Here is a 15,375-nt window from a genome sequence, read left to right on the forward strand (position 1 = left end):
CAACAAACGCCACAGATGTTTTTTGCTTCATTTGATATCCTGACTCTATGAAGAATGTGAGAGACAATATTTGGTCGCAGCAGCTACGCCCTGGTCTGAAGCCTGCCAGATCAACTGGAACATTCTCTAGGATACTGCAGAATATGTACCTGAGTGCTGCAGATTTCATCAGACTTTTAAGGATAACGGGAATCTGAAACTGGAAGAAGAGCCAGCCAAGGAGCTTCAATACTGTCGAAACTGTTCTCAGGAGACACAGACGTTTCCGGAGCCTGATACAGAGAAAAGGAGGAAGAAATATACTCTAATTAAACAAACCTACGCATCTCGGTTTTGTCAATTACACTGTAGTTCTTGTCTTCAATGCAGATAAGAAAATAATAATGAAATCACAGAATGATACTTTCCTATTTAGCATAGTCGCGGATAACGACTTTAGAAACAAGAAAAGGAGTAAAAATAAGGGTAAAAACTAGACATAGTCATTGTGGTAAGGTAAATATGGGTTTTCATAATTAGTTTCCGATGTGTCTGAACACAGAACTTTACAACCAGTGAGTGTTCCCAGTTTTTACTTATGACAGTGACACATGGAATTTCAACACGGTAACTACTCAATAAATGAAGGCTGCTAGGATTGAAATGGAGAAATGTATGTTGCGAATTGCAGTTGAAACAGGGAAACATAAAAAAAATATCAGTGAAGAAACTGGAGTGGAAGTCGTAACCAGGATTGTAATCAATTTGAATCCGTAATGCATGGAGAAGTTTGAAGATGATATTGATTCAGCAGCAGATATTAAATGGCTGAAGATCATGATACAGTAAAAGATCCATTGAACATTACACAAGTTCTTTCGTTGCCTCAGATGCTGACATGTTGCTACTATGGAAACTGCAATACTTTCGCCTCTTTTCTCCCTCGATCCATTCTTCTCCTCCTGAATTTGCGGGGATTCCCTTAAACAGGGAAGATAATTACGACAACATTCAAACTTCCTGGCAGATTAAAACTGTGTGCCCGACCGAGACTCGAACTCGGGACCTTTGCCTTTCGCGGGCAAGTGCTCTACCAACTGAGCTACCGAAGCACGACTCACGCCCGGTACTCACAGCTTTACTTCTGCCAGTACCCCAAGCTGTGGCTAAGCCATGTCTCCGCAATATCCTTTCTTTCAGGAGTGCTAGTTCTGCAAGTTTCGCAGGAGAGCTTCTGTAAAGTTTGCAAGGTAGGAGACGAGATACTGGCAGAAGTAAAGCTCTAAGTACCGGGCGTGAGTCGTGCTTCGGTAGCTCAGTTGGTAGAGCACTTGCCCGCGAAAGGCAAAGGTCCCGAGTTCGAGTCTCGGTCGGGCACACAGTTTTAATCTGCCAGGAAGTTTCATATCAGCGCACACTCCGCTGCAGAGTGAAAATCTCATTCTGACAACATTCAAGGCTATCAATTAAAACTGTATCTTCTCCGAGATCGATTCTCTAACCTAACCACTTCCATTATAAACTTGCATTTCTCATCAGTCTTATTCGATTCGCTATCTCTTTCAACATCACACACACATCTATTACGTCCACATTTGTACTCTGTCATGTAGCTTAAATTATATGACGGAGGGTATATAGTGTACCAACATCGTTTCTCCCTCCCTCTCCCTCCCCGCTCCGCACTTCGTGGTCTATTCACGGATGCTGCATTATCTAGTTATAGCAGCATGGCAAACTATGTGTGTGAGGATGTAATATACACTCTAAGACAAAAAAAAAAAAAAAACGCACCACAAAGGAATCATCCGAATGGTATGCAAATCGGTAGACGTGATTTACACGTGCAGACAAACAAATGAGCCAATTACAAAAAAAAGGATGATTTGTTCAAGAGAAAAAGCTTCACAAACTGAGCAAGTCAATAACGAGGTGGTAGACCTCTGACCCTTACTCAGGTAGTTATTCGGATTATCATCGGTTGACAGAGTTGTTGGATGTCCTCCTGAGGGATAGCATGCCAAGTTCTGTCCATTTGGCGCGTTAGATCGTCAGAATCCCTGGCTGTTTGGTGGGCCTTCCACGTGATGTTCCAAACGCGTTCAATTGGGGAAAGATCAAGCAACCATGCTAGTCAAGGAACATTTTGCCAAGTCCGAAGACAAGCAGTAGTCACTCTACCCGTATACAGGAAGGCATGATGTTTCTGAAATGTAAGCCCGGTATGCCTTGCCATAAGGGGCAAAAAATACGTCCCAACAACCAGGAGTGATGCGGATGCCGTTTCTTTTTATAGCAGGACCCTTTGGTTGTCATCTGCGGCACCCTTACAGCACAACGGTACATCGATGATGTTTTCCGCTCCTTTTTGTTGCCGTTCATGGCAAACCATCCTGGGATTACATTTCAGCAACATAATCCACCGCCGCACAGGGTGAGAGTTTGTATTGCTGGTCTTCGTGCTTGCCAAGCACTACCCTGGCCAGCCAGAGCGTCGGATTCCTCCTCTATTGGGAAAGTTTGGAGCATTACCAGTCCTTTAACCAGCTCGAGAGTTTGACGATCTAACGCGCCAATTGGACAGGATTTGGTACGATATCCGTCAGGAGGACACCCAGTAACTCTGCTGATCAATGCCAAGCCAAATAACTACTAGGACAATGGCCAGAGATGGACAAACGCGTCATTGACTTGCTCAATTTATGAAGTTCTTTCTCTTGAATAAACCACCCAATTTTTCTGAAACTGTGTCATTTGTTTATCTGCTTGTGTACATCACATCTACCGATTTCTGTTCCATTCCGACACTTCTTTTGTGGTACGTCGTTTACTGTCTTAGAGTATACTTTTCTTAACTTGTCTTAGGATGTCCACTCCCACAAATTTACGAGGAAGCCCTTACTTGTGACAACTCACGCTGACTCAACGAACTCGCGACGAATAGCTTGTTCTTGTGCAAATCGTCTCTGTGTATTCACGTTGGTAAGTGTATCGAAAGAATGTACAGTAATTTAAATTTGGTCGGGTTGTCGTTTTTTATGCACCTCGTCCGTAAATGAACCGTCATCTTTTAAGATTTTTCAAATGGCATGTGCCATCTTCGGCATCATATTTTATTTCCTGCATACAGTATATCGCTCCAGATGGACACACTTCGATTATATGGAACTTTACATCTCGCCGTTTTTTCTTTCAAGCGGTTCACAAACAGAATTTGGTCTTATTACTGCCGAAGTGCAATTTTGCAGAATTCCACACTCAGTCCCTTCGGATCAGCGTATTATAGAGCTTGGCCTGTGCGATCTATTCTGATCAAGAATTTTCGATTGCCACTTTTACACTTTTAATTTACCATCCATCTATGTCTCTTGAGCCGCACTGTGATTTTAGTGATACGTCGATTAGTTCGGCCAACAGTACATGATGCCGCGTCATGACAAATAGCCAGTGTCACGGCTGGCAAACAAACGCGGGAACTGCGGAAGTAAGGTTTTTTTAGGGGTGACGGTCGCGCGGAGGCCGGAAAGTCATTAGCCATTGGTGGTAATGGGCCGTAGGAGCCATGGTTCTTCCGGCCGTGGTGTATATAAGCAGGCGCGGGCGTACCGGAAACACAGTCTGATTTGGACTCCCACCTGTGAGCCGCCACACGTCCCAGCACCATGAGCAACTGCTGCCTGCCACTGGCGTTCGCCGCTGTCATCGCACTGGTGAGATACACCCCCTAAGAACCAACACGTAAAGATTGGGCAACAGAACCCTGGAATCCAAGGACGGAAGATTAGAGTTTAACGTGCCGTTCCCAACGACGTCATTATAGACGGAGCACAAGTTCGGATTACGAAAGCACGGGGAAGGGAATTGGCCGTGCACTTTCAAAAGACCCACCCCAGCATTTGCCTTACGTGATTTAGGGCAACCACGTAAAAGCCAAATCTGGATGACCGTATTGGGATTTGAACCGTGTCTTCTCGCCCCAGTGGCCGTCCTGCAGTATTTGGAGTTACGGGGGATGACGGGGAGATCTAAGTATTTTGTTCTGTATTCCAGTTCGGTGTGTGTGTATGCATGAGCCCGCACATGTTTGTGTGTGTATGTATTAGTAAGTGTGTGTGCATGTGTGTGTTTGTATGTGTGTGTGTGTGTGTGTGTGTGTGTGTGTGTGTGTGTGTGTTTGTGTGGGAGAGAGAGAGAGAGAGAGAAAGAGAGAGAGAGTTTGTGTTAGTGTATTTCGGATCGTGCCCATCAGGAATGTTCACCTGCGGATGGAAGTTACTTCCTCCGACCTCTTTTGGGTTGGAACGATTACAAATATGACTGGCCCCCGAGGTCCCATTTATATCCTACTTATAGAAAATGTCAAATAAAATGGAACAAACTTGGACAGTTGGAATCTCAAACCAAAACAACGAAAACTCTAAATACGTCTGCAACGCTTAGTCTTTGCTTTGCTATTACAAGAATATTATACGGAGACGGGTGCTAGTTGTTACAATTTTTTCAATAACTTTTGTACAAAAAGATTTTAGAATTATTTTAATGCGAGATACTTTATAATGTAGCACCATTATTATAGATGCACAGCATTTTTCCTTTATGCTCAGTTATGAATATCACTGAATTATAAGGAACCCCTTGAGAGAGGGGTCGCAAAAGGCAGTGATGTTTACTCCATTCGACGCTCCACATGTCTGCCATGCAATCCCAAGATTGGCTGCTAATGGCAACACGGTGGTGGGGAGGGGGGGGGGGGGGGACTGGAGGTCTCCAATGGTCAGCACAGCATGAGGCTACGGAACGTAGTTGAACTGCTTGGTCAACCAATAACTCACAACAATACTACAGTGCTAGTGGTGTTGATACAAACCAGAGCAATTGCAACGATAAACAAAGCAAACATCGCATTATTTCTACAACAGTTGCCGAAATTGACATTTCGTGGGAAAGGAACCGAAGCAAAATTCGCAGAATGAGAAAGAAGTGACAGATGAAATATTAGCGTCTCCACTAGATGAGCCAGTCGAATGTGTGGTGTGTATACGCTCTATTGTGTGGAAAATGTACATGAGGAGTACAATGACGACGATACGTGCTCAATAAGTGAAAGTGATATTGAAACAGGCGTAGAGCCACGCAGTTCATCATTTTTAGTCAGACAAGGACCCACAAATCCCCTCTCCAATGAAGCGTAGTAAATGACAATCGTTGTCCAAGGAGCGAATGCTAAACATAATTACGTACATGGACGATCATCCGCAGCATAGTAAAAAACGAATTATGAACAGATATCGTTAAGTCCGCGCCAATATGACCGTGTAGTGCATAAGAAAAACAAGAGATATTCGAGGGACGACAAGGAGTAGTTGTTACAAAATAAGGTGTTTGCGCGTTTCAAGGATGTTCGGTACAATTTAGAGGATGTTCATGATACTGACTTCCACTATGCAAATCAAATCGCGCTCGACAGAGATTAAAGTAATTTCAAGGTAGCGTAACTTCGGACAATACTACAGAATTGGGCTAAAGTAAGACAACGAAATTTCAAACAAATCGTCCACTTGACGATATACAGCAAACTGCGAAATCTGCCCGAAAGTTTTTAGATGAGATAAACAAATTTACCCTATCATTCAGCAAGGAATTTAACTCCCACCAATCGGGATTTGAAGAGGAAATGCATATTAAAGGAACCCTGGAGGTACTAAGGGAGTTGTACCACGATCAACCAACTTTAATGTCTTAATGCATTCGTATACAATTATGCCGACGATTAATTTGGATTGTAAATTTCTGGAAAGTTATTTACTGTGCTGGGAGAAGTTGGAGGTGGTCTGTCCCCTAAGAGTCTTTCGTGTGCGCACGATCTTGTATGGTCAGTAGGGAATATTTACGTCACAGCAAGCAAGCCTGGAAAATGAGCGTAAGAGAACTACAACTACGGTAGGAGCACTGCTTTTGGGCAGTAGCTTGTCAAAATTTGCTTTCGCTTGATTCCTCGTCTGCGTATAAAAATCATTTTCCTTTAGAGCAAACTATTCCTCCTGAAAATTATGTGACGTTGAAATTCGTGCCACCTGGAACCACTGCACAAATCTAGTCTCTGGATATTTGTTTTTTTTTTTTTTCAGTGTCTGTAAAACATACCGTGGCACTATCTGCAGCTACGTCTTCAAGGACAACCAGTTTCACGATAAGCTCCGCGAAAGACTGTTTCGCATTCGTTTGCATGCCATCACATTCCATCAGTCCTCATCATTCCGTTGCATCAGTATGATTCTACATGCGTTCCTTAAGAAAGGATACCTACCTGACCGTCCTGCTCAGTTTCTATCTCCCAAGGAGTTCGCCTTCTGTCCTGTTGGAGTGTACCTTTGTGATTACTGTGGCGCGCCATTTTTCATTCGGCGTTCATGGTGCAAGTAAATGGTTTGTTTTGAAAATTTCTTCAAAGTCGACGATGTCCATTTTGTGAAGTTTAATGCGAATATCCCATAGAAGGTTGATCTCTGCAACCCCCTCCGCCCCCCCCCCCCCCCCCCCGCCCCGGGACACTCATTTTCTGTCGCCTTCCTGATGTACGTGGTGAGTTATTGGCACACAATATTTTTCAAATTAGCCTTAATAAAGGCTGAACTTGCGAATCCCACTCAAGGGGGGCGCTTGTTACGTTATTTCCGGGCATGAACACTGTAAAAACAAATTACTTCACAATGGGGCTTGTTGCTACATTGGGTGGAGAAATTGTTACACATAGTGCACCCTATTAACCACTGATCAAAAAATTTAGTTCTGTTTTATTTGTTGTATTTCTCTTACATGTAATTTGTTATCAGTATTATAGAAAGGTTTTTTTTTTCTTTTTAAAAATTACTGGTAAGCTGATATTACTTCTTTCGACACTACGCTAAATGTTTCTTTTAGCGTTGTGCCTCAATTTGTCTCCTTTTTGTTATATCTCATGCTACCTAGATGAGGAAAATATAGAACAAGAAACTGTACTCGACACCACGTGATTGTTGCACTGTAGTAATTATCACAAACGAAATTGTATCAAATTGCCCCATACGTTGCCATTTTACATTCGGTTACAGTTGAGCATCAATTTTCAATTTTAGGGATATTTTAAACATTTTATCCTTCACCTGAAGTTAAGACTTCCACAAGATACAGCATTTGCATTGATACACAGAAAGGCTACGTTACTATACGAAAAATACACACAGAAGAAAAAATATTACAAACAGAGCAACAACATGACCTCTCGCAGTCTTTCTAATACTGACAGCCCGGCCTCCAGCAATCAGCAGGAGAACTGTCGGGTGCCACCACCTACTGGAAGGAAACATTCCTGATACCAGTGATTAATTCAAGATTCCAACGTAACAAGTTGATCCATATAACAACTGCGGCCTCACCTAAAATGCCGCATTACCTCCTGGCAGTGGCCAACTGACACAAATTGTTCACATTGTCTTCATTCACAGAAAGTAGTCCAAATATTATTGCCTCCCTTCCACACATGCAAGTTTCCATGAGACTCTCGTAAAGTCTCTTTGCATATGGAATGTCCGTTGCATAAACCAACTGGATCAGCTGTTTCCGCAGGTAGGAATCCAAACGAATCAGCTATGGAAAAGTTCGTTCCCTACCTATCAGTCAGTCATGGCAAACACCATCTGGTGCATCTTGAACAACATTGTTAAAATATTCTAGCGACACTTCATACATAAACCGCACGATTCTTTGTATTGCATGAGGACGTTATCTGAAGTAGTCGACTTCACTGTTACATCACATTAAAGGGTTAATCAGTGATAGCCAGAAGCGATGGATTTTAGAATATATTTTACCCGACTTCTTCTCTGTTGTGTTGTGACAAAAGCGCTACACGTATAAACACGGCCGCGTAATCATGTCTGAGCGGCGTCTGTTCTTTCGGACATGTCCGACTCAAATAACAGTAATATCTAGGCCTTGAAGGCATTTCATTATATCTTCAATGTGGGTGCACCCTACGTCCGATCTCTACCGGGAATCATGAGAAATGCTGCGAGCAATAAGGAAAATAGAAAGGGGAGTGCTACGTCAGCAGTTGAACTACTAGATGGGAATTCGGGTCAGGCGTGGAGCGCGCTCGAACAGCCGAAGCCGTTACAGCGACTGCTCGCGTAAAGCGCGGGAAATCTGGTTTCGAGTCCCGGTCCTACACAAATATTCACCTGTCGCCACTGAATTACATCAGTGCTCTCATTGGGCTGACGTCGCTATTTCTTAATCACACATTTGTTACGAGATCTTTTCTGAAGGTATTTGTCTGAAGTGTAACCTTGTATGGAAACGAAACATCGACGATAAACGGTTCAGAGAAGAAGAGAACAGAACCGTTTGAAATGTGGTGCTACAGGAGAATGCTGAAGATTGGATAGGTTGATTGAATAACTAATGATTAATGATGAGACGCTGTATCAAACTGAGAAGAGAAATTTATGGCATAAATGGAGTAAAATAAGGGATCGGTTGAAAGGATATATCCGGATGCATCAAGGAATAACCATTACGGTACTGGCCGAAAGTATTGGGTAGGATGGGGGAATAGGGAAATAATAACGGGAGTCAAGACTTGATAACCGTAAGTAGATGTAAATGGATGCATGTGGCAATGGCTAAGTAGAGATGAAGAAGCTTGTGCGGGACAGATTAGCGTGAAGAGCTGCGTCAAACTAGTCTTCGGACTGAAGATCACGACAGAAACAACAACGCTATACGGAAGGAGGGCAGAGGGGAGTCTGTGAATAGACCCATTGTTAAATTAAGCACCACTTGCCTGTGATAAGCAAGCTGCAAGTACGACCGGTGGAAACAGAGAGTGTGGTTTTACCCTCAGATGCTGCTGAGCCCTGCTGCGGCGTCAGCAGAGCCCGGCGCTGACTTCGCCGGCGGCTTCATGGTGGCCGCGGGGTCCGGCAAGGAGGGCGCCGAGAAGAGCTTCTCCGCCATGGCGGGCGGCGCAGAAGGAGCCATCAGTGCCATGCAGCAGGGAGCCGACGCGGGCATAGACGCCGCCTCCCAGGCGTCCAAGGCGGCCGTCGACGCATTCGTGGCTGGTGGGAAGGCGGCCGTGGGCGTCGGAAAGGCCATGTTCGAAGGAGGCGTCGGCGTCGCCGCGGAAGGCGCCAATGCCATGGCGTCGGCGGCCGAAGCAGCGTCAGGCCGCCGATGAGGGTCTGGTGGGTCAGCTCAATCCCAGTTTCTCACGCTAGCTTTGCGCTGCTGCAGAATCTGTCCTAGTGAAACCACGGGTATACGCCCGGCCGAACAATACGGGTGCGTGGCAACAACCGCTCCAAAATGGCCCAGTAGGAGTCGGCGTTGCCAGTAGACAAGCATTCCCTGTAGATGTACAAAACGTGTATCAACATTGTCTTCATCCTTGCAAGTTGTGAGCATACCATGTTCACACTAGCATTTATTTTTTGTTTATTTATTTAGTACGGTACGCCCGTTTATGTCCCGATGGCATAATAATCATTACAATACAGCAACTCATCGAGCGAAATCCACCGGTAACAAATGGTTCTAATGTTAGAGTCTACGTGCAGATCCATATCGACACACACACCACACACACACACACACACACACACACACACAGAGAGAGAGAGAGAGAGAGAGAGAGAGAGAGAGAGAGAGAGAGATAAGAGAGAGAGAGACCATTTCCTGCCCAGCTAGCAGACAGGAATGCTTTCGCGTTTATGAACGCAATTAAATTTCATATGGGGTACTAATAATCTTTTTTGTCAAAACATGATTTTTACTGAAATTCTTCGCCTAATAAGCCAGCCGCAGCAGGAAAATCTGCTTAAGCTTTCTTATTGTTGTGGTCAGCGGTACAAGGTGTTTCTCAACGTACGGTATGCCCCCGATGTGCATGCGTGCACCTGCACCCTTTATAACCACATTTATCTGCGCTCCATTCACCGAACATTTCAGGGAGATAACCAGTTATGTGGTCAACACCAGCGCCTGTACAGCTTCGGGACTGAGGTACCACTCCTCCCCCCGCCACACTCCCGCAATAGTTCAAGCCACCACGATGTGTCATGCTGAAACGCAATGAAGCAACACGACTCACTCTTACTATGTATATATTCAGTCTGGCAATCAGTATAAGATCTGATAACACCACTGTCACATGGTAAACCTATTCGTCATGGTGACAGAAGCTTTATTTCTTCAATGACCACTACCTCGGATTCAGTCACTCACCAGTGAAGCACTCACACTGTTAGTTTTAAGACAACTGTCTAGCCTTTCAGTGATGTAACGTGCAGCGACTCATTCACTATAATAACAGCTTTTGAAGGCGTGCTAAAACAAAAATACGATGTCTTGTAAATACATCTGGTGGCGACAAAAAGATTCTGTTGCACGTGCTCGCACACGGAATGGTGGCTTAACGAGTACTGATACAAATAGAATTTGCTACGTCTCTCCTTCTAGCTTTATAATAAAAATTCTTAAACGTTTTTTTAACCCCACCCATATGGTGATAGGTAGGTACTGACTCGGTTAAACATAAAAATAACACTCAAGGGAAGTGTCCTTTAAAACCATGTTGTTTGGAAAAACATGAAATGTCAACACGGAAGTATGTTTTGGGATGTAGCTCCGAATGTAAGTATCAATTAAGTTTATAGCATTCCAATGCACTGATTAGATTTCAGTCTTGTAACTGCGAATTTTATTGTCCTCAGTCATCTACATACTAGTACGTATGTAACATTTGTATATGTAAATTTTCACATTTTGAGATATGTACACTTTTCCACATTCATTCATATCTAATACACTCACTGCATTGTTATGTACTGGTATATTCTTTCATACTTAGTGAAATTACGTAATTGGGTCTCAAATGAAAAAAATGACAAAAAATTGCTTCAGCATCTAAGTACAAGCAACTACGCAGAAATAATTGCACTAAAACTATTTCGCTGTATTACAGGTTTGCTGTTTGCTGCTACTGCTGCTGCTGCAGCTGCATCGGAAGATGACATCTGACATGACTGTAAATTTGTCTCATGTCACCTGTTATTATTAAAAACTTAAAACCAACCAGTCAGACGTATTTAATTTTAATTTTCTACGTTTCTCTTATCATCCACTTTTAAGTACAGTACACATACACTGTCGACTCACGTTAACGTGACCACCTGCCAACAGAAAGAATAAAACACTTTTGTAGAGTGGACTGTTGCGAGACGTGCATGAAGAGAGACAATGAGATTCTGGAAGGTATCGACAGGGATGTGGAGCCAGCTGCGCCACGTGCCTCGGTTGCAGATCCATGTCCCGAAGAGCCCGATCGAGGTAGTCCCACAGATCCTCCATCGCTTTAAAATCCAGCGAGTTTGGTCGGTAAACTCAGCCTGGCGCTCTTCGAAAACACACGCACACTGCGAGTTACATGATACGTTGCATTGTCTTGCTCGTCGATGCCATCGTGTCGAGGAAAAACAAACTGCTTGTAGACGTGGACTTGGTTCTCAATGAGAGAGGCATAGTTGTGTTGATCCACTGTGCGTCCCATAATGGTAAGATGACCCAGGGAATGCCACAAAAACATACCACAGATAACAATGCTCTCTCCTCTGGCCTGGACCCTTTGCTTTGAGACATTTCAAGTCGTACACGTCATCGGCCATCTGACCAATGGAGCAAATTCGTGATTCATTGGAAGGAAAAAAACCTATCGCCACTCTGTGGGCATCCAGTTGCGGTGGTGCATGTGCAAATTCCAGCCTTCGTCGCCGATGAACGGCATTCAGCATGGGTGCATGAACAAGGGCTGCCGCGGACGCCCATACACAGCAGCATTCACTGAAACTTTGTTGAGAAGACACTGTTGGTAGCCGCTTGGTTCATCTGGGCGGTCAGTTGCTCAAATAGCTGCACGTCTATTCGCTCGCACACATCTTCGCAGCCATCGTTTACCCCTATCATCTATGACTCGTGGGGCTCCACAGTTGCGTTGGCGCCAGTTTTGGATAGCGCCATTTTGCCATGCACAATATACTTTAGCCATGGTGGCACACGAACAGTTTACAAATTAAAGCCGCTTCAGAAGTTCTTCCACATGTGATGTAAAAATTCAATTATCACGTCATTTTAGACGTCTTATCAATCGCTCCATTTCCACATTACGATGACTGCACTGTTTTCCGTGTCCCCCCCCCCCCCAACACGCTTTATATACCCTAGTAGTGATAGTGCTGACACCTGTTTGTGCCATGAATTTCTTCGAAGTTATTACTGTTGACAAAAGATGGCAGCACCGTAAAAAACGTGAATTGTTCGTTTGTTGTACTATAAGTTGTCACCATCAGATAGCTTCATGTCATAAATTAAATATTTTCTGCACCTATGATTCGCAATATTCTAAAATGTCTGCAGAATACGTCTGGTATGTAAAGAAAATGCAAGTTAATTTCTACACTTACACATATTTGCCAAATTACTGCCTAAAATTGTAAAATATGTACTCCAAAGTTAGTTCTCTGTGCCTAGTAACACTTAACATTTTAGAACGCGGGACTAAGGAATCGATCTAAAACTAACCAGACCAGACTTAAAACTACAAAAATACATGTTAGCTTAAATATTACGCTATGCAGGCAAACACTCAAATAAACTGACTCTCTGGATGTAACTAATCAGGCCTACTCTTATTGTAAGTAACAATATACCCTCAAAGAAATATTTCCACATTTAAATTTTTGTCAAGCTCCGTTTTAGGAGGGACAAAGATTATGCATCATGTTATAAACTAGAAAAAATATAATTGGTGACACTGATTGACAATTATTGCTATTATTACAAATGACACAGGCACACTTAAGGCGGTTTGCAATCGGAACGATGGTGACAAGGCTCTCTAAACGCATTATATTTCCTGTGTTATCTTACACTTCTGTGATGTCACAATATTCTAAAAAAAGTTTGCAAAATACTACGGTAACACGAAAAGTGCGATGTTTACGTCGATTATCTGGGACCTAGCTGAGATTCTGTACAAGACAAAATGCTGTAAGACTCAAATCAATTATTTTACCACATCTGCAATGTCACAATGTCCTAAAATGCATCGCAAATATGATGTTTACGTTGGAGCAGTATTTGAACGCGTAATAGGTGTATTATCGAATTATACTCGTTTTTCAGTGCAGCCATCTGCTCGTCACAGGAGCAGCTGTAATGTAAAACAGGATTTGATTTTATGTCGCATTTCCAGGGTTTGTGGGATAATATTTCATGAAAAACTCATGTTCAACAAATATGAATTCCTAATTCGTTATTTTACAAACAAATGTTGGTTTTTAATTATTTATACTGAAATATACTGTTTACTCGTTCCAGTGTTCTATGGTGAATGAAATTTACGAATGTGTGTTGTGAACCATTCATTAAACGAAATTTTTGAAGTCAGCAATACAAACATAATTGACTGTCTTTTCGGTATTTTAGGCATTTCAGATACTTTATTGTATTTGTCTGCCGAGTGGGGGTGCTTGGGGTGAGTGGTCTGGGGTGCAGGGGCCCCGACACCTTCTCCCCTCTCCTCTCCCCCCTTCCCCCTCTCCCCTCCTTGATCTTGACACATGACCAGATATGAGAATGCTGATGTCATGATTTCCAAAATAGCTTTGAAGGTAAGGTAATGCTGATGGTGATGTCAAAGAAATATAATAACACATTTGTATGAGCGCTCTAGATGATCGGCTCTACCATCCCCGTATCTAGCTAGGACCATCAGACACCTCCACATCACACAAAGAACAGCACTTTAAACTCACTGATGGGTCTAACACAATCGCTTGTGTCATCAGTGTCAGCAAACAAACTTGCAATGTCAAGGACCCATACTTATAACGGAAAATTGTGAGCAGAACGAACAATTACCATCCCGATTTTTTTTTAAATCAGTGGGCAATGGGATACTCATACAGATCAATGGCAGTACGACGAAATGAAAGTATATTTCCTGCCCACAGTATCATCTCAATACGTTACTGTTCACAGAGGAAGATGCGTTAGTGTACAATTTCCTCTTTACGTTGAAGTGGTTAGAGATGAAGTACAAGATCGGTTTGAAATGCTAGTTTGGAAGGAGAACGTAACCTTCTTAAAGGAACCAGCTCAACACTGGTCTTATCCGGTGAACCGGAAACGTTAAATGTCCTCTGTGCACTTGTCGCGTTAACACTCTATAAAAACCTGCGTTTTCGATAATACCATCATCCTCCTCAGGAAACCAAGTAAGCAATGGAATCGCACAGACGTAAATGAGTATGTCGTCGCGTTTTTCCGTCTGTATGTGAAGGCTAATCTCAGGAATCACTGTAATGATTTTAATAGTTATCACTAATGAACAGACTGATTGGGAACAAGGTTTGTGTATATAATGTATTGCTACTATACCACACAAGTCGTCCGGCCGTACATACTTATCCGTGCGAAGACGGGGCAGATCGCTAGTATTAATTAAAGCATTCTACGAATCGCTTAGGATTTACAATTGAACTAATCATCTTCTGTTGCTCTTCAATCACCAGCAGAAATAGAAAATTCGTAGAAGAAATACAGGGTATAAATGTTTTCGGAGATCAGGATGTACTGTGTACTTAATGTTTCAACTCCTGATTGAAAATGCAGAAGAAATTTATTGCTTCTCCTGTATTTTTAACATTCCAGAAGCGCAGTTTCAGAGGTATTGTGGCTTGCCACGTTGAATTCGCGATTCTGTATCTAGTCGTATTACTTAAGCATCATCATTATGTTCTAACTAGAAAAACAATGGACGTTCCGTCTCAAATGGTCCATTAACCCTTTAAACGTAGTCTTCCGGTATCCAGTAAAAATTATCTCTAGTGAAATCTGGGAAATGCACATTTTCCGCTGCTCTCCACTGTCGCGCATGCTGGCATTGCTACACTCTCATTGCCTTCCAGGAAACCAAAGCAAGCGCGTGAATCGTGCCGTCTCTCAGGTGGGAATATTGATATCTCTCAGCGCCATCACATTGCAGCATATTTTCTGTAAAAAAAAAAAACGGTGATTTTCTTCTAACGCTTAAAAAGCCGCGTTGCATTAAACCGGAAGAGCCTTTGCCAAGTTCTAAAAATTCTGCACCGTGCGACTACAGAAAGAATGACGAGCAAGACCGGACAAATGGGAAGATGTAAATATGAAACGAAATTAGGAGAGAACATGTTTGCGTGATTTTTGTTTTGTTTACATTGACACAAAATCCACACATTCTCAGACAAACATTCCTTCAAAAATGGTTCAAATGGCTCTGAGCACTATGGGACTCAACTGCTGAGGTCATTAGTCCCC

The 15,375-nt window shown here is 43.0% G+C and overlaps 1 protein-coding gene across 1 annotated transcript; it reads left to right on the top strand.

Moving 5' to 3' along the window:
* The first annotated feature begins 3,597 nt into the window (after positions 1-3,597).
* LOC126203606 (uncharacterized) lies at positions 3,598-11,094 on the top strand. The gene is made up of 3 exons (XM_049937974.1): positions 3,598-3,689; positions 8,864-9,206; positions 10,985-11,094. Exons 1-2 carry the CDS (start codon positions 3,642-3,644, stop codon positions 9,197-9,199), a joined length of 384 nt encoding a protein of 127 aa, XP_049793931.1. The 5' UTR covers positions 3,598-3,641; the 3' UTR covers positions 9,200-9,206; positions 10,985-11,094.
* Positions 11,095-15,375: the final 4,281 nt, after the last annotated feature.

Source organism: Schistocerca nitens, chromosome 9 (genome assembly GCF_023898315.1).
Source record: "Schistocerca nitens isolate TAMUIC-IGC-003100 chromosome 9, iqSchNite1.1, whole genome shotgun sequence".
NCBI lineage: Eukaryota > Metazoa > Arthropoda > Insecta > Orthoptera > Acrididae > Schistocerca > Schistocerca nitens.

Bases quoted from the DNA above. Each gene is read 5' to 3' on its own strand.
- LOC126203606 (XM_049937974.1), top strand. From the start codon at position 3,642: ATGAGCAACTGCTGCCTGCCACTGGCGTTCGCCGCTGTCATCGCACTG. The intron at 3,690-8,863 runs GTGAGATACACC...TTTTACCCTCAG, and splicing joins TCGCCGCTGTCATCGCACTG to ATGCTGCTGAGCCCTGCTGC.